The sequence below is a fragment of the Phyllostomus discolor genome, chromosome 2 (genome assembly GCF_004126475.2).
Source record: "Phyllostomus discolor isolate MPI-MPIP mPhyDis1 chromosome 2, mPhyDis1.pri.v3, whole genome shotgun sequence".
Taxonomy (NCBI): Eukaryota; Metazoa; Chordata; class Mammalia; order Chiroptera; family Phyllostomidae; genus Phyllostomus; species Phyllostomus discolor.
In genome coordinates, this window is record NC_040904.2 from 50,766,657 (window position 1) to 50,792,141 (window position 25,485).

The 25,485-nt window shown below is 36.4% G+C and overlaps 1 protein-coding gene across 4 annotated transcripts in view; it reads right to left on the bottom strand.

The window, feature by feature from the left end:
- Window positions 1-6,124: 6,124 nt before the first annotated feature.
- FGF12 (fibroblast growth factor 12) overlaps window positions 6,125-25,485 on the bottom strand; it is a 504,413-nt gene continuing 485,052 nt past the window's right edge. For 3 of the 4 annotated variants that reach the window (XM_028504768.2, XM_028504769.2, XM_028504766.2), the window contains one exon: window positions 6,125-10,745. In XM_028504768.2, the coding sequence (XP_028360569.1) occupies window positions 10,627-10,745 (119 nt within the window). In that variant the 3' untranslated portion in view covers window positions 6,125-10,626. The remainder of the gene's footprint in view (window positions 10,746-25,485) is intronic. The other variant, XM_028504767.2, reaches the window with a different exon arrangement.

Below are 25,485 nucleotides of genomic sequence, written 5' to 3' on the forward strand. Positions count from 1 at the left end.
TGTACACTGGCTTGGCATCTAACATCGCCTGCTGTTAAACTGTCTAAGCCTCCTCAGAAAGGGAGTCTTCTACTCATATGGTTATTGACAACTTACCAGTTGCCTGGAAATCCAGACTCATCCAGCTTAAATAGTCACTTACTAAATATCAGCAATGTTTTTTTAGGAGTTCCTTTAGTTGAGTGGTTCTCAACTGCTACAGATGAGAATCCCGTGTTTTCACTTTAAATCAATTACCTCGGGATTTGAGGTGGGAAAAGGGAAGGACTTGAACCAAAATAATTCTAATATGCAATCAGGATTAAAAAATGAATACATCCCTTTGTTCCTTAAATATGAAAATTTATATTTATCAAATTTTGATAAGGGAATTTCTGAATGGAAAAGACCTGAAAATTAAATCACCTTATGCATTCTGACTGATGATTTAATTGTTGGACTTTTTCACCTGAAAGACAGTTACATGCACCCGACCAGAACCTGGATTGAGTCGTAGAAGCAACAGATTGGGGAAGTAGGGAGAGAGGAAGCTAACCCCTCCAATTCCTACTTTGAGACCCAGGTTCCAGATAACTACACACCCTGCATCAGAGTAGTGAAGAGCTACACGCAAGTCCACAGACAGCTGTGTTGGCTGTATTTAATGGGCCACAGTCATTTGTTTTGAGCCAAGTCAGAGATACTTCTAGCATTTAAGATGGGGTGTGTCAGTCAAGTGTCACCCTTGTCCATAACTCATGCTTAGTTTGTACGTGTGCCTAGAAGTGCCACACAGGCTATCTGACAATAGCATGGGTGGGATTGTACCCCAGCGTGACCATCACATAGGGGTGTGAAGATGGCCACTCTCTTACTTAATGAGATATGCTGAGCCAACCCAGTCTGTGCTAGTTTGTTCCAGGGTTATCTGCCCAAGGAAAATAACTATTCAGAAAATTAGGGAAAAAATGTAAACAAGTTAAGAGCTAAGTCAGTCACACAAGTGGTGTGACAATTTGGAGATGCACTGAGGGAGTGAACAGATGAAGCAAGCAATAAAACTGGAATTGGCAGAGGCCAGCCAGAGCACAGACCAACTGATGTGTAATTCATACATTACAGATTTCCTCTAGTGTGTTCTCCTTGCTCGTGTATTTGTGTGCTTCTCTGACTCATGCACATATTTTTAGACAACGAACAGCACCGAAGAGGCAGGGCTAATACAGACATGCACCACACAATGACATTTAGGTTAACGACAGACCACGTATACAAAGGATGGTGGTCTGTAAGATTATAATGCAGCTGAAAAAGTCCTATGACCTAGTGACCCCTTACCCTTCCTAAGGTCTTCGTGCAATGCATCATGGTTTGGTGCAGGTCTCAGTCACTGGTGGTAATGCCACCTGCTGAAACTGCTTGGGCCCCATTGAGCCTCCCACAGACATCCCACCTTCGTACACTGGCCTTAAAACTGAACCTGACTCGTGTGGTTCTTATTCCAATTGCAAGATGCCTTCAGCAATAGCCACTGGGAAATGTTGAAGGAAAAGAGAGTTTATTATAGGCCCTGGAGCATACAAGGGTGCCAGAGGGAACACAGTGGGGGGAGAGAGAACCCAATGAGTCAGCTGGACCAACATGGGCCTGGAATTCTGCTTTTATTGGAGTTTTACTCAGGGGCCTAGGGTTTCAGGGACTAACTTTTTATTAGTTAATTTAAACCAAAGAATGGGAATTTAAAGTATGGAAATAGAAAATAAGCAACATAGCCCTGGCTGGCGTAGCTCAGTGGATTGAGCTTGGGCTGCGAACCAAAGTGTCGCAGGTTGGATTCCCAGTCAGCGTATATGCCTGGGTTGCAGGCCATGACCCCCCGCAACTGCACATTGATGTTTCTCTCTCTCTCTCTTTCTCCCTCCCTTCCCTCTCTAAAAATAAATAAATAAAATCTTAAAAAAAAATTTTAAATAATAGAAAGAAAGAAAGAAAGAAAAAGAAAAGAAGGAAGAAAGGAAGAAAGAAAATAAGCAAGAAACCCAAAGGGTCAGTTATTACAATGAAGTTTTCCAAAACTAAGGGGTCCCAGTGGGGGCAGGTGGCTTGGCCCTTTACATTATCCTGTGGCTGGTGATGGGTTTATTCCAAATAGCCTCATGGAAGTGGATGTCTCTGCAATCACAGTTAAGGCTGGCACTTGCATTACACAAAGTGCCAGCTGTCAGAGTTTAGGCTGCAATTGCTTAGTGTTTTCTGTAGTGATGTTGTTGTGAACAAATCTGTGCTGCCAGTTCTATAAACATATAGCACACACAATTACAATTACCTTCTCTGTTTGTGTAAGTAAGTAAACTTCATGATGTTCATGCAAGGACAAAATGCCCAACAATGCATTTCTCAGAAGGTATTCCCATCTTTAAGCAGCAGGTGACTGTACATGAGTGTGTATATAAGGGACATAGTACAGCAATTAAGTAATTGCTTAATTGCCTTCTAGAGCAGCTTGCCAAAGGGGTTAGAAAAATAACATGACAATACTGATAACATTTTAAATTCCTAAGAAAAATAATTGGGAAATCTTTTACTCAGAGAATGTATATTGCTTTCAAAGAAACTCCCCTGAAAAAAAAAAAAAAAAACAAAGAGGTCAGTGGAAAACCAAAAGAATTTTATGAAAGAAGGTCACCCAAGGGTTGGATGCCTACCCAAGTTGTCACTCCTAGACAAAGGCAAGCAAAAAGCATACCAGGTCCTCAATGCCTCAGAAATGTGACCAGTTTAGGAACTTTTTGTCACTATAAGCTGAGCCAGAGAAGAAAACTTTGAATAGGAATTTGAAGAGATCTGGAAATAATTACATAATGTGGCAAAAGTAGGTTTAGAGTTGTAATTATGTGAAAGAGTTTAGTCTTATTTATTAATTACTATATTATTTTCCATGTGAACAACTGTAAACCTACTTTTGTTATGCCCTTTATTGAAACAAGTAACATTTAAAATCACAGAATAAAATGATGAGTCACTGAGTAGCTAAGTAATAATTCTGATTAGTAAAAATCAAGTGTGTAAGGGATTGCTAGGTTAAACTAAGAATGACTAGGAGAGGAGACAGAATTTACAATGGGTTGAAACCATGTGTCTCCTATGGGAACACATATTTCCTAAAGACAAAGGCCTTCCATCAGAATGGCTGCCTTGGAAGCCTTGCCTTAGTCAAGTGAGGTGAGAAGAGAAAATGCATTGTGCTTAGTCCCTGAGAACAGATCGATTGGATCACACAAAATTAAATATAACACAAATTTAAATGGAGGATTCATGACCAACCACTGAATGGAAATATTCTAGTATATCTGAAAAATTCTGAACAATGTGTCTATTATACCTTATGTTTCTCAGACTTACTAGATTAGAATTATTCTCACCAGTCTGTTAACACACCTCTGCTTCAATTTGATTCATCGAGATGAAAAGGTAAAAAAATAGAAATGAACATGAATGTTGAAATTTTTTTCGATGAGGTTGTCAAAACAGTGAATGCAATTTTACAGCATACTGTTATATATATGTATATATGTGTATATGTTATATATATAACAGTATTTATATATAAATTATATATAATAGTGAGAATGAGGAAGTATGGAAGTATTTTGGACCAGCTGGATTATATCAGAAACATCATGTTGTATTGTGCACTCCAAATTAGTGGAGTTTGAGTAATATAAACATGATGGTAAGGAAACAAAATATTTAAAATGAGATATTCCACATGAGTAGAGAATACTTGAAGAGAAGTGTGAAAAAGAATGACAGTGATTGTCAAGTATCTGTAAGACTTTCTCCTACATAGGTGGAGGACTAAAGTGACCTTGAATAGCCCTAGGGATGAAATTTGAAACAATGGTTAGAAGCTACAGAACAAGTTACTTTGTATCAGTAAGAACATCATAAAACCAATACTGCCCACAAATGGAATAGGCTGCTTCAGGAAATGGATATATTTAACATCACTCAAAGTGGTCAGACATACGCTATGATCTGCAGAGAAGATTCAATAGTGGCATGTATTGCTGTCCCAGGTTTTTGAGGTCCCAAATAGTCCTGAGTTTTAGACCTGGAATGACTGCTTGAGTGACATTTTAAGAAACATTTTGTAATTTTATAATCTAAGCAGTATTTTTATGGTTATGAAAAAAGTAGATATGATAAGAACTTCTGATTTAGAATAGCCAGAATGCACTTTCTATTCTAAATAGAACAAAAATTCTATTTCTAAATAGAATAGAATATTTTATTCCACACACTCTGTTATCCTCATCTAAATGTATTGGACATGCCCTGACTGACAGGGTTCAGTTTCTTAGGTGTGGTCCTGCAAAGAGAAAGGTCACCGGTTGGACTCCTGGTCAAGGCACATGCCTGGGTTGTGGGTTCAGTCCTTGGTCTTAGATGCATACAGGAGGCAAGTGGCTGATGTTTCTCACATCAGTCTTCCTCTCTCTCTATTTCTCCCTCCCTCTCCTCTCTCTGGAAAAATGAATAAAACCTTTAAAAAATAAATGCATTGGACATACCAGATATATTGAGTTATTGTCAAATGGACCAGTTTTGTTTAAAATTGCAGCTGTTTCTAGGTTCCTCAGTGACCCACACAATGCCTTTGGCACAGCAGGCATTTAATAAAGCAAGGGAAATTGAATCTTCACAGCCTTTGTCAGTAACCCCACTCTATGAAAGTGACTTTTACTCGTCAATATTTGCATTTCTCTGCCAGTTTTTAGACTGTCCAATGAGCTGTGATAGGAATTAGATACATTAACAGAGAATGGAGATTTGTTTTTTGTTTTTGTTTGCTACTCAGCATTCATTTGCATTTCCTCTTAATAAATCACTGTGAATTTCATTCAAGTGATTTTCATCACTCAATTCACTTTATTTTCATTCAAGTGAATTTCATCACTCATCCATGCAGACCTGTATCTTTGGAAAAAAGTACATCTCACCTACAAGTCTAGGAAAAGGCCCTGGTTCACTTAAACTAGTCAACATATCTCAAATATTTATTGGCATGTATTGGCAAGCATTCCTAGCCACAGTGGTTTATTCAATTATGGACAATGGCCCAAATTGGGAGATTTGAGATGTTTTCGGGGGTGGGGTGTTATAAGAGAAAATAGATGATATAAATATATGGTGTCTGCAACTTGCAGGAGAATCCCTGGCTCTAGGAGAGAAGTTAGTATACACAGAGGTAGAAGAGCTGAGAGAAATTCGGACAAAGTAAGTCTCAGTGATGATGCTGTGAACCTCTAGATGAAGGCCATTTGGTTTGGGGATTCTGTTATGAAGCAACCAGAAGTCTCCTAACAGATACAGAGGCTCAAACAAATCCAGTGTGCACTGACAAAACTGTGAATAACTTTTCCTTTTTATTCATCTCAACTCAGCCTTTTCCCACCTCCTCCTCTGAACATTCTTTCCTTGTTTCATTCATGAGTATTTCCTGCGCAAGTTGCACCGTTCATCTTCATAACTTTTCTCCAACCTACGTCCTCTCCTTGAGGGCCCCTTCTTGTCTTTTATTACTCAGTAAAAGCTAACCTTTTCTCAACCCCTGTCTTCCCTCGAGGTTTCATTTTTGCACCATCAGTTGTATACAAAATCTTAGTAACATATTTATTGTAACACTTACTTTTGATTATTCATTATTTATATTTCTGCATTTCTTGGATTTTTTGAGAATATAATTTTGTTTATGATCCCTAAACTCAACTGAGCTTCCATGTAGTAACTTATGAATGAATGAATTGCTCTAGTTCTTAAACCTAGATAAGTGAAATATCAGGTTTACCACAAGTAGCTTCATATTTAGAAAATAATTTTTACTTTTGACTGCAATGTTTTGACTTATTACCCATTTATAAGTCCATTTTTGATCTTACAAGGCATGGCACTTTTCAGTGACACATTATGGGATAAACACATTTAAAAAACAAAAAAAGAGAGAGACTTCCCAAAGAAATTTAATGTAAAAAAAAGTGTAAGTATTGTGTGTACATGCATGAGCATCTCAAGATTTTAACTGCTTTTTAATTCAGGAAGGTTTGATGTATAAACATTTTACAAATCTGATCTCAAAAAGCAATGATTTGAATAATCTGAACTTTAATGCAAAAACAAAACATGAATTTGTTCAGTTTCTCATACAACATATTTATTAAACATTTCAGTGTCAATAATTTCTTAAGATTGTAACATTTAACCTTATAATGGAGCTAGTACCAATTCTATTCATGGGAGTATAGTTTGGACTTTTCAACAAGTTTAAATGAAATGAATGCCACTGTCGTTTCAGGTTGTGCTTGGAGCAAAGACAAAGAAGCATCAACTCATTCTTTCCAACTAATAAAACATCAAATGATGCAATTTTATGACATTACTTTATGCTATTATCACAATGTTAAATATATTTTTGCTTCTGTATGTTCCTGAAATTCAATATATCATCTCTGAACATTACCAATTTTCACTCACGTTAGATTTTAAATATTAAATATTTAACTTGGGATTCAGGAAAAGTTGTGAGAAATAAAGATTAGCATTTAGCATCTTTTTCCAGCTCTCAACCATAGATTTTCAATTTGCTAGGACTTATCATGGTGTCTGTTTCAGGAAGGATAGGTTTTTAAGGTAGCTTTTTAGAAATAAAAAAATAGTTGCCTCTGAATCAAAGAGGGGATTCAGAAGCACTGAAGTTCCGAAGGACATGTGCTTTGATTATTGTTCCCACCTGTTTCTTCTTTTATTACAAAGTGGCGATTTCTACTATCATTAGAAATATACATTTATATATAAAGTTTTACATTCAAGTCTCTTTATTTTTGATTACCTATGACTAAATACCACAAATCAAATAAAAACTCTATATAATATATCCCTATTTCAGAAGCATATGTATATATACACATTTATATTTGTAGAACAATCCACCATTTTAAATGTAATTCTGATTTTTAAAAAATGCTATTTACAACTTATGACAGAGAAATAATCTCAGCCTTTTATGATATTAAAATGACTGGGGCATTTTTCTGTTTGAATGTGTTTCACCTTGTGCAGATGAAATGGAGTGACTTCGTGAAAACCCATTGCGGAGCAACACCTTGTAGATTAAGTCATGAAAGTGGATAGTAGATTTGCTATTTCTGAGTCTGTATTTTTAAAAAAATTACTGTTGATGTAGTCATGCTTCTTCACCAAGAATCGGTGGTCCTGAATTAGGACCTTCAAAGTATCAATTCACATTAAGCCATTCTTGACCCTTTCATTTTGTCTTAATGCTCTCATCTCTTGCTAGTGCAACCAAGGACCACCAATCTACATATAATACCTACCTGCAGCATTGCTATTTTCTAAAATAGAAGGATTTGTCTAAAAAGCTATCTGGATTACAGGGAGGTCCTTGATCAAGCATCACAATGTGCATCAAATTGATGCCTCTTCATTGGGCCAGTTCATCGTGGCTAAAAATGTGCTCTAAAATTCACGTGTAAAATTCAAAACCTAAACCATTACTGTGATCAAGAATAGGTTCACTTCCTGTTCTCCTTTCCTGAGGCACAACTGTCTCTGAATTAGCGAATGGAACTCCAGCACCATTTTATTTCTGTACCTCAAACCTCTAGCTTGAAAACCAAGTTAGGCATATTGACCAGAAAACTGTTTTGTGAGAGTCTCAAAAGTCTTTTTTTTTCTCATTCTTACACTCACTGATTTTGAAACATGTTACAATTAGGACTCTTAGAATAACATGTCTTAACTTGTATGTTCATAGCCAATTACAAAGCTTTGCTAGAAGTCCTGTGTCTTCTGAGAATGCCTCGATGAATTTTTTTTTTTTATAAAAGCTTAGTTCACTTATAGGAGAATAAATAATGGATGAATTGAGACCCAGAAATTGGAATAATAAATATCAAAGTAAATAACTCTTTTCCTTGGAATAAACCTGAAAAATGAACTATTAAACTGGCTCATATTTTTGGAGAAAGCTAATTTGCCAATTTTTTAAAAGCCTAGACTGTGAATACTGACATTTTTCTATTACAGGTTTCATGTGCTCACAAAGTAAGCAACAGTTCAGCAAATGTTCACCTCTGTTCTAAACTGATTTTTGTCAGGTAATGTGTAACAGTAATACGAGGTTTCCAACTTGTTCTCTGAAATTAATTGTGACTAAGACAAAGCGAATATCCCAAACATTTCCCTGTGGTGAACGTTTGCTTAAATGACATAGAGAAAAAATATACAAATTGGGTAGTTAGAACTCTGTTTCTTAACTGCTGTCAGGACGGAGACAAATGTAACTGACTAGATAACAAACGAACAGCCACTGAAAATAGAGGGAAGGATGTTGCTGGAAATTCATATCTCTATATTTTTCATAATATTTAACTGGGTTAAACGTATTCTGTCATGAAGCCATCCATGTAATGGATAACACTCCGTGAAACTGTCCATTGTTGTGTGTTACTGATGAGTTTGTGGTGAGTGTATACATGCGTGTGTATGTATCCCCACAAAAGCTCATGTCATTTCATGCTACACAAGCCTGTGACCCATTTTGTAGAAGCCTCCTTTCATTTCTTCAAAGGAAATAAGGCTTTGTGCTTGGGATTTGTTTTGGTCCTGGAAGTGACAGGTACATTTATAATCCAGTTGAATCAAGAGTGACAAGGAGAAATATAATCAGATTTTTTTTAGACAAGGGCATTCTTTTCCTAGAAGAGCAACATTCCTTTTTTAATGTAAATGTCTTTATTTGTTACTTTCCAAATATTTTAGTTAAAAAATATTTCTTGCAAATTTATGTTCAAAATCCTTGCCTAGGTACATAACTTTCCTTCTTTGCAATTGATTAGGTAAATTCTTCCATTTTGTTTTCCACTAACCTCCTGATAACATAAATAGAATACTTGGTGAAGTACACAAACCACTATTGGAGAATAATGATTGTGTAGGGTGAGAGAAACTACAGTGACCTTGAAAGAATACAGCAACCAATGGCAAGGTCATTGAAGTGAGGACCTAGAGCTTTTGCAAAGTGTATATATTTTAGGGAGTCATATTTGGAACAGTACATGCTGGACAGGAGAGTTATAGGAGAAGTAACATGCTAAGTCTCCTCATTGATAACATCCATAAGTCTGCATACATTTTTTGACATTCTGTTTTGTTGTTTTAATTTGGATGTCTCTACACCATACCTGATTTGTAGGACTAAGAGGATCTATTTCCAAGGCAATTGAATAATGTCCATTTCTTCCCTATATTTTTCTAATACTTCAGTATCCCTAATGATGCATTTGCCTAGTCTTACACTGAGTTTTCTTTCTTTTCGTTTTTATTCTACTTTAAGATTCTCTCATAACTCTGTTGAAAGCATAGCCGTTAGATCTATATTGTTTCTCTATACCCATGAAAAATTTAGTCTATTACAAGTACCCTTCTGTGTTCTAGGAGACACATTTATTGTCACCTAGACTTACAAATGAGGATATATAGTAACAAACAAGCCACCTGCTTCATAAGATAGTAAATTAGGAATTTCACAGCCCTGCCTCCCGACATCATGGCAGAGTTTGGAAAATGCTGTACACATAAAACTCTGGTAAGTTACAAAGGCAGACACGATTTGCTTTGACCAACTTTCTAGGATGTATTTTCTTAGGTAAACCCCTCTTCCTTCTTTCCTGCTGCAAGAGATGGTAAAAAACTCTAAGACAACTAGACATGCACCTACACTCTCAAAGGTGTCCACAAAGTTAAAAATCAGACCAAACAGTAAGAACATATAAATTGTACATCAGTGCCCAGGCATGGTAATAGCAAAAAAATCCCAAAAGTTACTCCAGCCTTAGAAAAAAAGTTTTATCCAATTTACTAGAGAAAACAAAAAGAAAAGAGATCCTAGGTTAATACCTTTCATAAAAATATGACATTCTCTTAGGAGAATCTAAAACTCTTTTTATGAAGGAATTAAGTCGGTTAATACTATTAGATTTGACTTGATATTTAATGATTCCTTGTTATTTATTTTGGAGGCATCAGAAAAAAATCTATAAATAAATGTTCAATATCGTGGTTTAAAAAAATCCTGAAAACAGGATGTAATCATGTGTTAATTTCAGATGCCCAAAGAAAATACAAATTCAAAACAAAGCACTCATCACAGCATTATCCAGAGCTTAAGCTATTTAGGGTATTACATCAATTTGTAAGTTCAATTCTCCAAAACCTTTTTCTTTAAGGTAATAACTTTATTTCATCTTTATCACAGTTACATCTTCATTGCCATTAGCCTTCTGTTAATTGTGCAATTTACTTTAATGTTTGTGGAGTCTTGATCTATTTTACCCTTGCTTATGTGTGTGCTAATGTCTGTGCATGTGCATTTTCTACCACATTGCAACAGGAAAGCTTTGGTTCATTTTTCCTGCCCTACACAAATGAAGATTTGGGGAGCCTCTAGGTCCTGCATTGCCATTTTATTTTTCTCTCCTTGGGTGGATTTACTGGAAGGAAATGGGTAAAGGAGGGTGGGGAGAGAAAGGGAAGGGATGAGAGAGGGACAAAGGGAAGAGATCTCAGCTATGTTGAATCTTGATTCACGACTTTGCCTCCATTCATGGTCGGTGTTCCAGAACTTTTCCTCGAACGCCCTTGTTTTTCTCCAATTTCATGTAGTGATGGCTCTCTGTACATACACACTGGAAAGCAAAATGGCAATAATTATTTATCATAATTGTAGGCATCAATCTGGTTTCAATAAACATGTCAAATTAGATTTAATATTTGTAATTCTTGTCACAAGCTCTTCTCCCTGCAACAAAAACAAGTTTTAACCTAACAATGTATTTAATGGATACACACGATCCTCTTCCAGTGCTATCAGTACAACAGCCTGTGTCTTCTTGAACTGCAGATATATGAGTGGTTTCTGTTCCCTTATAGATAAGGCTTCCATCTTTACTGTCTACTAACCTCTATAACAGGATTTTCATCTAGAGTTAGAAGAGACATTATGGGTATAACATTTAAAAGACAGAAAAAAAATTTTGTTTTTTAAACCATAGTCTGCAATTCAGTTTGGATAGAAAAAAAATCCTTATATACATGCTTCTGATCTAACCTCATTGTAAGTGACATTGTGGTAAATTGAAATATTTATTGTCCATTTTCAGAATATCCTACATAAGAATATTCCTACATAGAATATCCTACATACATAATAGGAGATAAGGCAGAAAAAAGTTAAAAAAAATATCCCAATTTCCCAATTACTCCAGATTTCCTTCATCTGAGGTAATGAACACAGTCCATGGCTTCTTCGCTGTTCAGCAACAGGAAAAGTGATTATGCAAACATGAGATTTCAGTTCGCATCTACATAAATAGTTTGTTTTCTCCTCCATTGTTTTGTCTGGCTCTGAAGCTCAGTCATTTGTAAATTATCATGGCTGCTGCTATATTATTGCACAGAAAGAACACTGTTTTTCAAGTCACAGTTATTATGGTAAAATACACTCTATCAGCACACTGAGTACATTAAAATGACTCATTACACTGTTGTGAGATAGACATGTGATAGTAGAAAGGCATATGAAACATTTCACTTAAATATCTGGGGTTATTTTCATCCTTGACTTGTACTTCCCTCCATGTACTGAACCATCACTACAATGCCTTGTTAGTCTGAGTGCTATTTCTAATCAAATAGCTTCTTCCCTTGGGCTTTGCACTGGTACTTGAGACCTGAGAATGGCTGTGATTGAATAGATGTAATGTGGTAGATAAGACACCAATTTGGGAGCCACGCTGCCTGGGTCCTCATAATTACTCAGCCAATTTCTATCTCTGTAAGCTTAGACACATTTTCATTTAGAAACATAGAGTTTCTATGAGGATGAAATGCCTAGCACATTGTAAGCGTTCAAAGATGTTTAAGAAAATGAAAGAGCTGATCTTTTCATGGGAATTTTGAATAACACATTTTAGAGAACATAGTGATAACTTGTTTTGGTTAAAAGCATTCTAAATCCAATACTAGATTGAGAAAACTAAGATATGATAAGACTCTCCTCAGACTAGTTTCGTGATGAGGAGGCAGGTTTCTTCAAACGCACTCAGTAGTGGAGCTTCTTAAATGTTAATGTGCATTTGAATCACCTGCTATTAAAATGCAGATTCTGATTCAAAAGGTCTGCAGATTTGAGATTCTGCATGTTTAATAAGATGCCAGGTGATGCTGATGCTGGTAAAACCCAAACTACACTTTGGGTAGTACACAATATATGTGCAAAATATGTTTGATAAGCACACCATGCAAAATTATTATACACATTATTTGGAGACATTCATTAGTAAGATTACATAACTTTCAAATGTACAATTCTATATCACCTGTATATTACATTGTGTGCTCATCACACAACATCTAGTGTCCTTCTGTTACCATGAATTTGACCCCCTTTAACCTCTTCAACTTCTTCCCATACCCATTCATATCTGGTAACCACCATACTATTGTCTGTGTCTATGAGTTTTTTGTTTGTTCCTTTGTTGCCTTGTTTTACATCCCACATATCAGTGAAATCATGCAGTTCCTGTTCTTTCCCATCTGACTCATTTTGCTGTGCACAATACTCTAAAAATCATTTTCCATTGTCACAAATGGCAGTATTTCATCTTTCTTGCAGCTAAATAGTATTCCACTTTATATGTGAACCACATCTTCAGTTATCCAAGGCACTTAGTTGTTTCCGTGTCTTAACTACCATGAAACACTGCAATGAACATAGGGGTACATATATCTTTGTGAATAAGTTTTCAAAATTTGGGGGCAGATACCCAGAAGAGGGATTGCTGGGTCATCCGGTAACTCTATTCTTAATTTTTTGAGGAACCTCCACACTGTTTTCCATAGTGGCTGTTCCAGTTTACATTCCTACCAGCAGAGTGTGAGGGTTCCCTTTTCTCCACATCCCCCCAACACTTGTTATTTCTTGATATACTGATAATAGAAATTCCAACAACATAAATGAGGTGGCATCCTGTGGTTTTGATTTGCATTTTCCTTATAGCTAGTGAAGTTAAGAGTATTTTCATGTACCTGGTGGCCATCTGTAGGTCTTCTTGAGGAAAGTATCTGTTCAGGTCCTCTGATCATTTTTTAATTAGATTATTCATTTTGTTGTTGTGGAGTTGTATGAATTTTTAATATATGTTGGATATTAGCCCCTTATCAGAGATATTGTTTGCAAATATCTTCTATTTGGTTAACTGTCTTTTTGTTGTTGTTATGGTTTCTTTTGCTGTGCAGTAACTTTTTAATTTGATATAGTCCATTCACTTACTTATTCTTGTTTTTATTTCTCTTGAATTTGGGGTCAAATTCATAAAATCCTCTCTGAGAACAAGGTCCATACAGTTAGTACCTACGTTTTCTTCTATGTATTTTATTGTTCTAGGTCTTATAATTAAGTCATTGATCCATATTGAGTAAACTTTTGTGCATGGTCTCAGATAACAGTCTAGTTTCATTTCTTTGCATGTGGCTTCTCATTTTTCCTGGGCACCACTTATTGAAGAGGCTTTCTTTTTTCCATGGTACATTTCTGGTTCCTTTGTCAAAAATTAGTTGCCCAGACAAATAAAGGAAAGAATAAACAAATGGGACCTCATCAAACTAAAAAGTTAGAGATTAGCCTTAATTGATAGGCTTAAGTGATTAAAGCTTCTAAAAAAGGGTCAAAGAGCTTAGCCTTAATTGAAGGGTTTAAGTGACCAACGCATGAGGAATGCTGTTATTCCAAAATGGTGTAGCTTTTGAGTAAAGACTCCTTTCCTTCATCACCAAACCTTTGCCTCTGGAATTTTGCCTAGAGGGTGACCGTGGGCTGCAGGACCCCACTTGCTGTTCAGTAACAATGGCACTGAAATGTACACTTAAAATGGCAAATTTAATGTTGTACACATTTTATACACCTAATTAATAGTTATGCATAGTTTAAAAAAAAAATCACACACACAGAAACAGGTGATCTGACTATAAGCTATAAGCAAAGAAGTGGCTCTTAAAGAGAAGGGTGCCCATTTGCATGGGAAGGCCAAACAATCACAAATTCTCAAAATATTAGTCATAAGCCTGTACTAAGAAAGAAAGAGTTGAGATGTAATTGAAGGGGTGTAGGGTTGAAGAGAGGATAGCAGAATCTGATGAGAAAGAACATCTTAAGAGTACACTGCCTAATACAGTATCCACTTAGCCCTATGTGATTACTGAGCACTTAAAATTTGGCTAGTCCTAATTCAGATGCACTGTAAGTATAAAATAAACACTACATTTTAAAGACCACACAAAAGAATAAAACATCTTTGCCATAATGTTTTATAATGATTATATATTGAAATAATAACATTTTAGATATATTGAGTTAAATATATTATTAAAATGTATTTCACATTTTTTAAAATGATTACTAGAAAATTTTAAATGATGTATACATCTCATATTATTTCTATTAGATAGTGCTGTCTTAGGAGAATTCGCTGTTCTCTGGAGGAGACGTGCTTTGATTAGAACTAAAGCTATAGATTACTATATGATGGGGAGGTTGGTTGAGGAAACTCCCTGACCTGATTGGACCTGACCTCCGTATGTAGACTTAGGAGAAGCAGAGTGACATGAATGAAGAGTGCCAATATACAGTCATTTCTGTCCAGAGAACTACAATGAAGCCAGGAGGCTAGAAAGAATTTTGCTGTATGCAGGTCCTACTCATGAACATTTGGACCTTCAGGCTAACCATGAAACCACATCACAGATTTAACTTCCCTCCTTACTATGGGAACCAGACCATTTACACTCTTCACTCTGAAAGGAGCCAATCCTTTCAGCAGCCAGCATGGTTCATTTACATCAAGGGCCTAAATGGGAACAGCACCTAAGTTTTTGCACCCTTTATTTACATATTGGACATAACCAATCCTTGTTAAGTGAGCCACATCCTTCTTTTGCATCAGGGACCTAAATGGCAGCTGCACTTGTGGTTTTTGCTTTCATAAATGCTGCCTTTCTTCTCTGGAGCACCATTTCAGTCTTATCTGAGTCTGTGCCTCCTGGGTTGCAATCTTTTGCTCAAATAAATGCTTTTTACCCTTTGCTACAACCTAGCCCTTTATTTTCATTGACAGTGTCTTTGATCCCTTTGATAGGATGTACTGGTTCACAAAACATCTACTAATCCTTTTAACTTGACTTAACTAGTCATGCATCACTTTCATCCTATTATTGGCTTTTCATTTTTTCTCTTTTCAAATTTCAATTACTCTTTGCTAACTAATAGCCAAAAATGAATGTGTTCAAGCACACATGTGTTCATTTATTCTATGAACAAGTGACTATTTACTTTGTACCAGGAAATTGCCTGATTCTGTGTCATCTGCAAGAAAGGACCTCTTGGTTCTTGCCCTCGAGGAGCTCAAAGCTAAGAGATCACAGGTATGCACACAAACCAAAGGGTAGAAAGGGCCAAGGCAGAGAGTTAAATGGAAAGTAGCACATAAACAAGCTACTGATGTTGACTTATCCTTGGAAGATACAAAAGATTTAGAGAGATGGATGATCTAATAAATAAGGATGAACTGCTGCTTGTGTAAGAAAACCAGTGACTGGCTGAAGAATGTGGTAAAATAGAGAGGCGGTGAGGACTGACAGGACTAATTTGGGTCAGACCTCCTGAATTTCTGGCTAGACCATTTAAGCCATGATTATGATCTATATCAGCCTCAATTTGATAGTGAATGCAGAGTTAATAATATGTCCATCAAGTATATGAGTGTATAGGGGAAAATCTATTTATTCAATTTCTTTATCTAGAAAAATGTCTAACTATGTTTACATAACTCGAATACAGGCAGTCAGATTAGTCAAGAAGAATCAGTCAGCCTGAATCCTACTGCATGGATTCCGTAAGAACAGGCCAGGAGCATTTGAAACCTTCATAAGTTGCTCTGACACCATGTGGACACAATCTTATGTTTTAGAAACAAACCTAGCTGAGGCACTGCTGCTTATTTAATGGGAATAATATTTAATATACCTCAAGAACCATAATTCTGACTGCAATGGAAAGGTGGGGTTCACTTGGTCAAGACATTAACATGTTGAGAAATGTTATCCTTTTATTTTGTGGGGTGCTTAATTTAGCATGTAAACCTAAACAACACATGATAAGTCAAGAGTTACTAATCCCCCAAGTGAAAATAACATACTTTAATGTACAGTAAACACTAATCATAATGTTCCACAGCTTCTAGGGGAAACCTTTAAGAAGCACGTCCAGGTTGCTGTCTAGGTTCTGTTCTTCGTTCAATAGTTATATGAATTCTACACTCTGAATTTGTGCTTCTCAAATCATTCCTATCCCATGCAAGACTAAATTTTTCTCTTCCTAATAATCAGGACCTTATTAGTAATTGCAAAGAACCCCAGTCTCTTGATGTACAGTAGTTCATAGTATGATGATATTTAAGAAGGGGGGTTTTCTCTCACTTTCCATTATATATAATAAGCTATTATTTTATAAGGAATCAATTTGCTTTTCTTTAGGAGTCTCTAGAACATTTTTAATGTCTTGTTCTTGAGTACGTTCTTTTCATTCTCTCTGTTTTATGCAGTCTGGTCCACTACAGCTAAAAGATCCAAGTTTGGTATTCTGGTTCCATTTGATGATGAGTACTTTCCAGACTGGGAATAAAGTGAAAAAAACAAACCCAAACCCCAACTCCTTATCTTTCTTGTCCTCCCAGCTCCCCAATCCTATTAAACAGAAACTCAGATTGAGTACCACTACCCATTTAACAACTGGAAACAAATCCTCTGATTTAGCCAACTTGGAATGCTACTATCTAATCCTGACTCATTCAGAACTTTGTGGACTACTCTTTGTTATGGATTTTATTTTCAGCGGGCATGATTTAATGCTAGCTCTTAGTGTGGAACTATTTTCTAACTGTGTTTCAGATTTCACTTTATCCAATTCTCCAACAAATTTTAAGAATATTCAGTGTCCTGATGATGCAATACCTGAAGACTAACAAGGTTACCACTCATTCCTCTGGCCCTTCTGGGTTGCCCCAATCACATTTCTTGCCTTCTTCCCTTTTTTTGTACGAAAAAATATACTTTCTCTCTCTCCTTTTTACCCTGCACATTGTTGAGATAAATGTCACTATTCCTCTAACACATGTGGTATCATAATTGTTTTAGATAAGAGGTAAAAGGAGATGTTCTGTAAAAGGAAGCATTTCTGTTTGGTTTTAGTCGGTTTTTTAAAATAATTTTTCTTCCTATTTTTTATCTATTCTGATATATGTTTTCAGTTCTTCATCTTCTTCCCCATCTGCCTCCTTCTCCTCCTCCTTTTCTCCCTCATCCTCATTCTCCTCCTCCTCTTCTGGATATTTCCTTTTATTCATGTTTTGACTTTTCTTGATCTATAGTATATTGAAACCAAGGAATTCATCTCAGCTCTCAGAGTAAAAATGAAGCAGAGAGATTTGATGAGAGAGTATTCTTCCTCATTTGCCAACACAAGATAAGCATAGGTTTTAACAACACCCTACACCATATATTATTTTAACACATAGCATTCAGTAGAAATCCCCAGCTCAACCCTTTAATGTGAGCAGAACATATCTATATGGTGGGCACTGGTTATTACCTCATGACTTGGCATAACAAAGGTTGCTATTTTCACAGCTGCCTGAGATGCACTGGCCATATCTCTATAGCAAGCCCTTCAGTCCTGGTATCACAGATAAAATGCTACACTAGGTGATAACAGGACCACAGGCTACCAACTTTGTAACAATATTTGGTATTTGCTCTATTTTTTACTTTAGTTTTAAATGCAAGATTGCGCTATTAGAAAAGAAAAAGTCCAAATGTATATTGCTGGGCTTTGAACGCTTGTTAAAAATAAAATCCATCCTCTCTTTGTAATATCAGGTATGGGTCTTTCCAAGGCAGGCTTTCCATTTAATGTTTTTCTTTCATATTCTTTTTACTGGTACCTCTGTTGCAAATGCAGTTATCAGAATATGCAGGCATTCCTTGCCATTATGATAGTTCCAATTCCCTGTTTGGAACTTTTAACATTCAACAAGCACTTTTATTTCAGCTATCAAAAAACATCTCTTGGAAAACCTAAATTAAAATAATGCTTTTCTTAAAAGTATGAAAAAAAGTGAACTCTCAGGAGCTGCTATTATTTATAACTCAGGCAACTATAATAAACCAAGAGTCAGATACCATTCTGTGGGCACTCTCTTAAGTAACAGCTGTCTTCATAATCACAGCTAATGTTAATTGAGCACTAATTATATATCTGCAATTTATATACACTAAGATTACTATAGAGGACCCTAAAACATTAAACAAACTAACTCCACTATGTAACTCTGGCTTTTGGACATCCCATTTCTCTCCTTCCCTTTCAGAGCAGACCTGCTCAAAACTGTCATTCAGAATCACTTCTTTTACCTACCTCCTCTGATATCATGAATCCACTTTAATTAGACGTTACGCCCCATTACCTTCACTGAAATCACTAATGTCAAGTTCACTACTGACCTTATGTTACAATGCAATGGCCAATGCTCATACGGCAGCATACTGGGTGCTAAGCAGTGTTTGAGGGAGATAACAGCTCTGGCCTTTCTAGATGTATGGACCCAGGTGAGTTATTTAAATTCTCTTAAACCCAGTTTCCTCAGGTTTAAAGTCAGAATGGTAACCTCGGTTTTTTTTTTTTTGGTGTTATGGTTATATATTTATTTTTTTACATTTTATTTTATTGATTATGTTATTACAATTTTCTCATTTTTTTCTCCCCTTTATCTGCCTCTGCCTTGTACTCCCCTCCCACCAGCAGCCCCCCTTAGTTCATGTCCATGGGTTGTGCATATAAATTCTTTGGCTTCTCCATTTCTTATATTGTTCTTAACCTCCCCCTGTCTATTTTGTGTCTACCAATTATGCTCCCTATTCTCTGTACCTTTTCCCCCATTCTCCCTCATCCCCCTCCCCACTGATAATGGTAACCTTAACAGGCATACTCCCAAAGTGTTAGTGACTATCCAATGATACTCTGGCTATGGAAACATGTTGAAAATAACAATGAGCCATGCAAATGAATATGGGGTAATACATCTGCTACTAATTACTACTTTTATATTACTCCTGGCTTCTTGCAAATCACTTAAAACTTGAGTTCTGGCAGTTATGGGGCAAACCAGGTATAAACGGTTGAGTGGCAACACCGCTCTGCAATGGAGAACTGGAAACCGTGTGTGGAGGGCGATCCTTGTTGACAAACTTTCTTTTCCAAATGGAGACATTTTATCTCCAGTTTCTAATAAAGCTCATAAGAGATGTTCTATAAAGAACTCCCATCCCGTATCAATTTTCATAAGAAAAGTAATAAAATTTGACTAATTATCATCAACACAATGAAATTTTCCTTGGCCCTCTGTAATTTTCAAGACGTGGAAAGGTTAGATTGCTCTCCCAGTTAATGTACCATTAAAGATACTTAATTGTCTTAATAGCAGATCATGGAAGGGTGTGGACAATTAACATGAAGCAAATTTCACACCTTAATTGATGTCACATGGAATCCCTTTGGAACCGTAGGAGAATTTTAAGTGCTGGTCAGAAGCCACGTATTGTCAAAAAAATCTACCCAGTATGCTGCAAATATTTATTATAAAGAATTAGGAGACATTGTGAACAAAAAAATCTGTCTTCATTTAGAAAGAGATCAGAAGCATATTTGTGTGTAAGAGAGAGAGATGGTAGAAGGAAGTGTGGAGAAGAAATGGGAGGGTTTATGAGAGACTGAAGCCAAAGGCAGGAAATAGCTGCTTCGAAGGAATTACAATGGTCTGGGGCCAGAAGACGTCACAGGCTGGAAGAGAGCCCAAACTCAAAAGATGGAGGAGAGGTGGTTGCACCTATTTATTATCGCCTTTTCTGTAATTAAAGCAATCAGTGGCATTGGCAGTAATTTTTGCTCCATCTTTCTGTTTCTGTCATTTAGTATGGTTGGGCCCAAAAAGAGATTTTGGAAAACAAACCATATAGTTATCTTTCTAGTTAATTGAAACAAAAATACCAAAATCAGTTTGCCATTGGTGCCCTTCCAACTGGAGCTTTATCTCAGGACTCCTGATTTGTTCTGTTATTTTTTCCCTCCAAATTCAATTTTCATTGTTTCTCATCCCTTAGTCAAAGTCACCTCTTACAGCATTTGTCCAGTACATAGCACAGTAATGCAATGTCCAATTTCCAAGGGAAAATACAAGGCACTTTTCACTGATCTGGCAGATGTTAGAAATCCAACTTTCTTATAATGTCTAATCTTCATACTATTCCTAGTAAACAGATGGAATTTACTATTATTATATACATATTATATGTTTTATTGATCTATTGATTTTAGAGAGAGAGGAAGTGACAGAGTGAAACATCGATGTGAGAGAGAAACATCCACCAGTTGCCTCCCTTCTGTGCCCCAGCTGGGGATGGAACCTACAACCTAGTCCAAGTTCACAGAGCAGCATTCCAATCGATTGGGCTATGAGGCCAGGGCAAGGAATTTGTTGTTGACTTTACCTTCAGAGGTTACTGAGGTTAAAGAAAGTAGATTATTTTCTAAAATTTATTAAGAAAATCAAAGGCAAAACTTTTATCAGAAGAATTAGACATTTACTTCTCCATGATTAATTCATTTCTATTAGGTTGTATCTTCTCAGTGACCAATTTAGTAAAATAATGGGCATTATCTCTACTAATTCCAAATGATAATTTAACCAGCACTAACAGGCACCCATCTTATTAGGGGTTATGTGAAAATGTAGTATGTTTAGTATATTTAATTTTATGGTGTCAGAGTGTCAATTTATACTATAGTAAATTAGGCTAAACCCAATATATTGATCATAATAATTTAATATTTGCCAATGCCCAGATTTGACCACAGTGTGCCTAGAAACAACAAAATTCAGTTGAGAACACTGAGTCTCAAACCTCATTGCCATTAGAATCACTTGAACAATTTTTTAAACCTGTTGATTCCTAGGTCATAAATGAGTAAAACAGACACTTTGGGCGTTTGCTCTGAGAATCTGTAGCATTTACAAACTCTCCGGATGGCTCTGATACAGCAGTTTGGGAAGCCCTGACCCACCTCATGCTATTGGGACTTCCATCGGTTGCCGTGTGTGTGTGTGTGTGTGTGTGTGTGTGTGTGTGTGTGTGTGCTGTCTTCCCACCAAAAAATAAATGGGTGGAAAGGGGCAAATATTCTTTTATTTCAGGTTTAATAACTTCTGTACCAATGGCTCTTACTACTATTTACTAATTTTATTTTGGAAACCTACTTTTTTCCTCCAGAATTAAGTTTTTGATGCTTAAATCTTTAGAAAGTGCACACATTCTTTTCAGAGGGAAGAAACCGGATTCTTAATACCAGCCACTGTGCAGAAGCTAAGTAATGAGCTTCCGGAAGCAGAAAGGAGGCAAAAAGGAGATTTTACCTTGTTCTTTGTGAAAGAGTATTTAGCTGCTGTATCTGAAGCTAAAGGGGGAGGTCACCACCAAGACAATTTAAATATGGGGAGTTACTCATCTGTGGCATGAACAATACTCTAAAAGGGCAAAACTGAGAATTGTGAAGGCTGCACTGTTGTCTTAAATTCCAGGGGAGGGGACCCATGTAAGTGGAGGTTTAAGTACAATGAACGTAGTAGTGGGTTTAAATATTGAGTCCATCCATCTGTGTGAATAAGATGCTCTTACAACCCCTCATTAACACCTCCTGTATTCTAAACACAGATGGAGGGTGAAGCTGTGCAGAGAAAGGGGTCGGTGGATAAATACTGTATTATTGTGCAATCAGTGTGGTGCTGAAAGATCCTCACACTGGCAGAGCTTAATTTGGGGAATCCTGACATTCAGAATTATATCATCAACAAGACTGCAAAAACAGCAGAGCTTTTTGAAATAAAGAAACAAAACAAAACAAACCTACTCTGGCTGTCCTCCATAAGGGGCCAGTTCCCATCACAAAGAAAAGATATTTACTCTCTATAGTACTGATCCTGTTGGTATCAGTACTAGTGGTAGGCTTGTGGGTTTACAAAAATTCCTTGAAAAACTAAAAATAATTGACAACCTTTCTGGTTAAAGAGCAGTGTAACTTCTTATGAAGTTGTCATTTTCTATTTCTTTTCTAAAAGTATCTTCTAGTTATATGCCTTATATTAGACATATAGAAAAAAATATTATCAAAAACTCTAAGCTAAGTATTATAGCTAGAATTTCCCTCATTCTACCTGGCCCTTCAATAAAAGTCATAAACCACCCATTATGGAAATAGCTCATATTCATTCAATAATTCAATAAAGCAAATGTGTTTAGAATCTTGTTATATGTAAATCCTGTGCTGGGTTCCGTGAAAGAATATGGTTTTATAATAAAGTGCTTATAAAACCTTATATAAAAAGTGCTTATAAATGACAGAATGTCATTGCCAAAAACTGTAGGAATCATCTGGTCTCAATTCTTCTTTTATAGAGTAGGGAATGAAGCCATTAAAATTCATCAAAAAAAGTGGTATTTCTTAATTCTTTCTTGACTGATTTTACCATGGTGCTCCCATAACTATCCTATCTGATCATCTACCAGTATGAATGTATATCCTTATACACATGCTTACTGCCTCAATTTTGCATGCCATAGAATCAGCTAACTATTCAATTGTATCATGGTACAGTATTTCCACTTTGCTCTCTGTAACTTTTTGGAGTGTTTGCATGTGCATAGGCTTGCTTCGTCAGATTAAAGGCCAGTACAGTAGAGGGGTTAGGTTCATAGGCTTTGGCACTACACTTCCTCGATTGCAATCCCAGTTTTGTTTTTATCTAGCCTTGTGAACTTGGACAGGTTAATTACTTTAAATATCAGTTTCCTTATCTATAAAATGACAATAAATAACATAGGGCTGCTATAAGACTTAACTAGATAACATATTTAACCTGCCTAACAAATAGTAGATTGATAAACTGTTACAGAAGTAGTAAGACTAGACATAGTAGCAACAATAATGGTTCCTGGCAGGGAGGAAACAGTTTTCCTAAAAATAATGCCTCAAGTGTACATATCCCTGCTAATAATGCTAACCAGTAAACATCATTTAATGATGTAAAATTCTCCATGGAGAATTATTAGGTATGTTTTATAATTACAATAATGATATCAAAGTATTGATGAGGCATAAGAGTACACACCAATTTCATGTGTATGTAGTAAGTTAAAATATAAATGCATGAAGGTCTCCATGAATCTAACAATTCAAAATGGATCAAAGACTTAAATGTTAGACTGGAAATTATAAAAATTCCAGAAGAAAACATAGGAAGCAAAATCTTGGACATTGCTCAGAGTGATTTTTTAAATCAGGTATATCTCTTCAGGAAAGGGAAACAAAAGAAAAAATAAATGAATGGGACTCCATCAAACTTAAAAGTTTTTGCTCAGCAAAGAAAATCATTAACAAAATAAAAAGACAACCCACAGAATGGGAGAACATATTCACAGATACATCTGATAAGGGGTTAATACCCAACATTTATAAAAAACTTACGAAACTCAACACCAAAAACAACCCAATTTAAAAATGGGCAAAGAACCTGAATAGACAATTCTCCAAAGAGAACATATACATTGCTAATAAATATATGAAAAGACGTTTAACACCACTAATCATCAGAGAAATGCAAATTAAAACCACAATGAGATACCACTTCACATCTCTCAGAATGGCTATCATCAACAAACCAACAAAAAACAAGTGCGGGCGAGGATGTGAAGAAATGGAAACCCTTCTGCGCTGTTGGTGGGAATGCAGATTGAGGCAGCCACTGTGGAAAGCAGTATGGAGATACCTCAAAAAATTAAAAATGGATCTGCATTTCGACCCAGTGATCCCACTTATGGGAATATATCTGAAGGAACCCAAAACACTAATTTGAGAGAACATAGGCACCCCTATGCTCATTATGGTGTTATTTACAATCACTGAGCTATGAGAGTAGCCCAAGTGTCCATCAGTAGATTAGTGGATAAAACAACTTGGTGCGTATACACAATGGAATACTACATGGCTGTAAAAAAGAAAATTTTACCTTTGCCACAGTATGGCTGGACCTGGAAAACATTATGCTAAGTGAAATAAGCCAGTTAGAGAAAGACAAATACCACATGATTTCATATGTGGCATCTAATGAACAAACTGAACAAGGAAAATGGGAACAGACTGATAGATGGAGAGCAGGATGACAGCTAGTGCAGTAGCGGGGAGGTGAGGGGGTAGAGGGATTGAGCAAAAAGGAAAACAAGTGACTCATGGCCATGGACAACAGTGTGGCGATTGCTGAAGGGAGGGGGTATAAGGGTACTAAATGGTAATGGGAAAAACAATACAGTGAAGATAAGAAAAAGGTCTTTTATTTCTAGGAAGCAAGAATATTGAAGATTTAAAAAGAAGATTTGAATTCTGGCTCTGCCATTTAACAGCTGCTCAATTTCAAAAACAATTGCTTTATGTTTCTGTGCTTCCATTTCCACATTTGTAAAACAGGGATAGTACTAGGATTTCCTTGGTAGAAATGGAATGAAAACTGAAAGAGGCAATAATTGAGATGTGTGTAGAACAATAATTACAAAACAAGCATGTCTAAAGGTGTTAGGTAATACTATTCAAAAGGAGTGAGCCTTGCACTCTAGGACAAAAGGCAAAGAAATTTCTAGGCAATTAAAAGGTCTTTGATCTGAAACCATTTCAGTTCTTGTTCTCATTTTTGGAAGCGATTCTCCTCACATTCTACACACTTCACACCTAAGGTTTAGTCCCATGATCCAGAGAGACAAAGAGCCTTGGAAGTAAGTTTGAGCATTAGCAAATCTAATTTAAAATGGAACTTACTTTTTCCTAGAAAAGGAAAGTCATCCTAAAGCATCAGTAAATAAGAAAAATAAAACAGCCAATTAATAAAAAATGTCAATGACAACATTAGGAAATGAGTTATTCTGAAGTTAAGATGATGACAGGTCAAAGTAGGGGCTCCTAGTTGCCCCATTTTTTCCGAAGTGGCCATTCAGAAAGAACACTATGCCTTAGTCTTCCCTGCACCTACATATGGCCACCTGACTACGCTGTGGTCAGAGGGATGGAGCTATGGTATGACAACTGATGGAGACCATGTTGAAGAGAATATGGGCACAGGCTTTTGCCTCCATCTCCTTCATCCCTTCCTCTGTCCTCTGACTGGAATGAGGGTGCCAGTTGGGTCATGGGGGTCAGGGCAGAGCCAGGGCCATTGT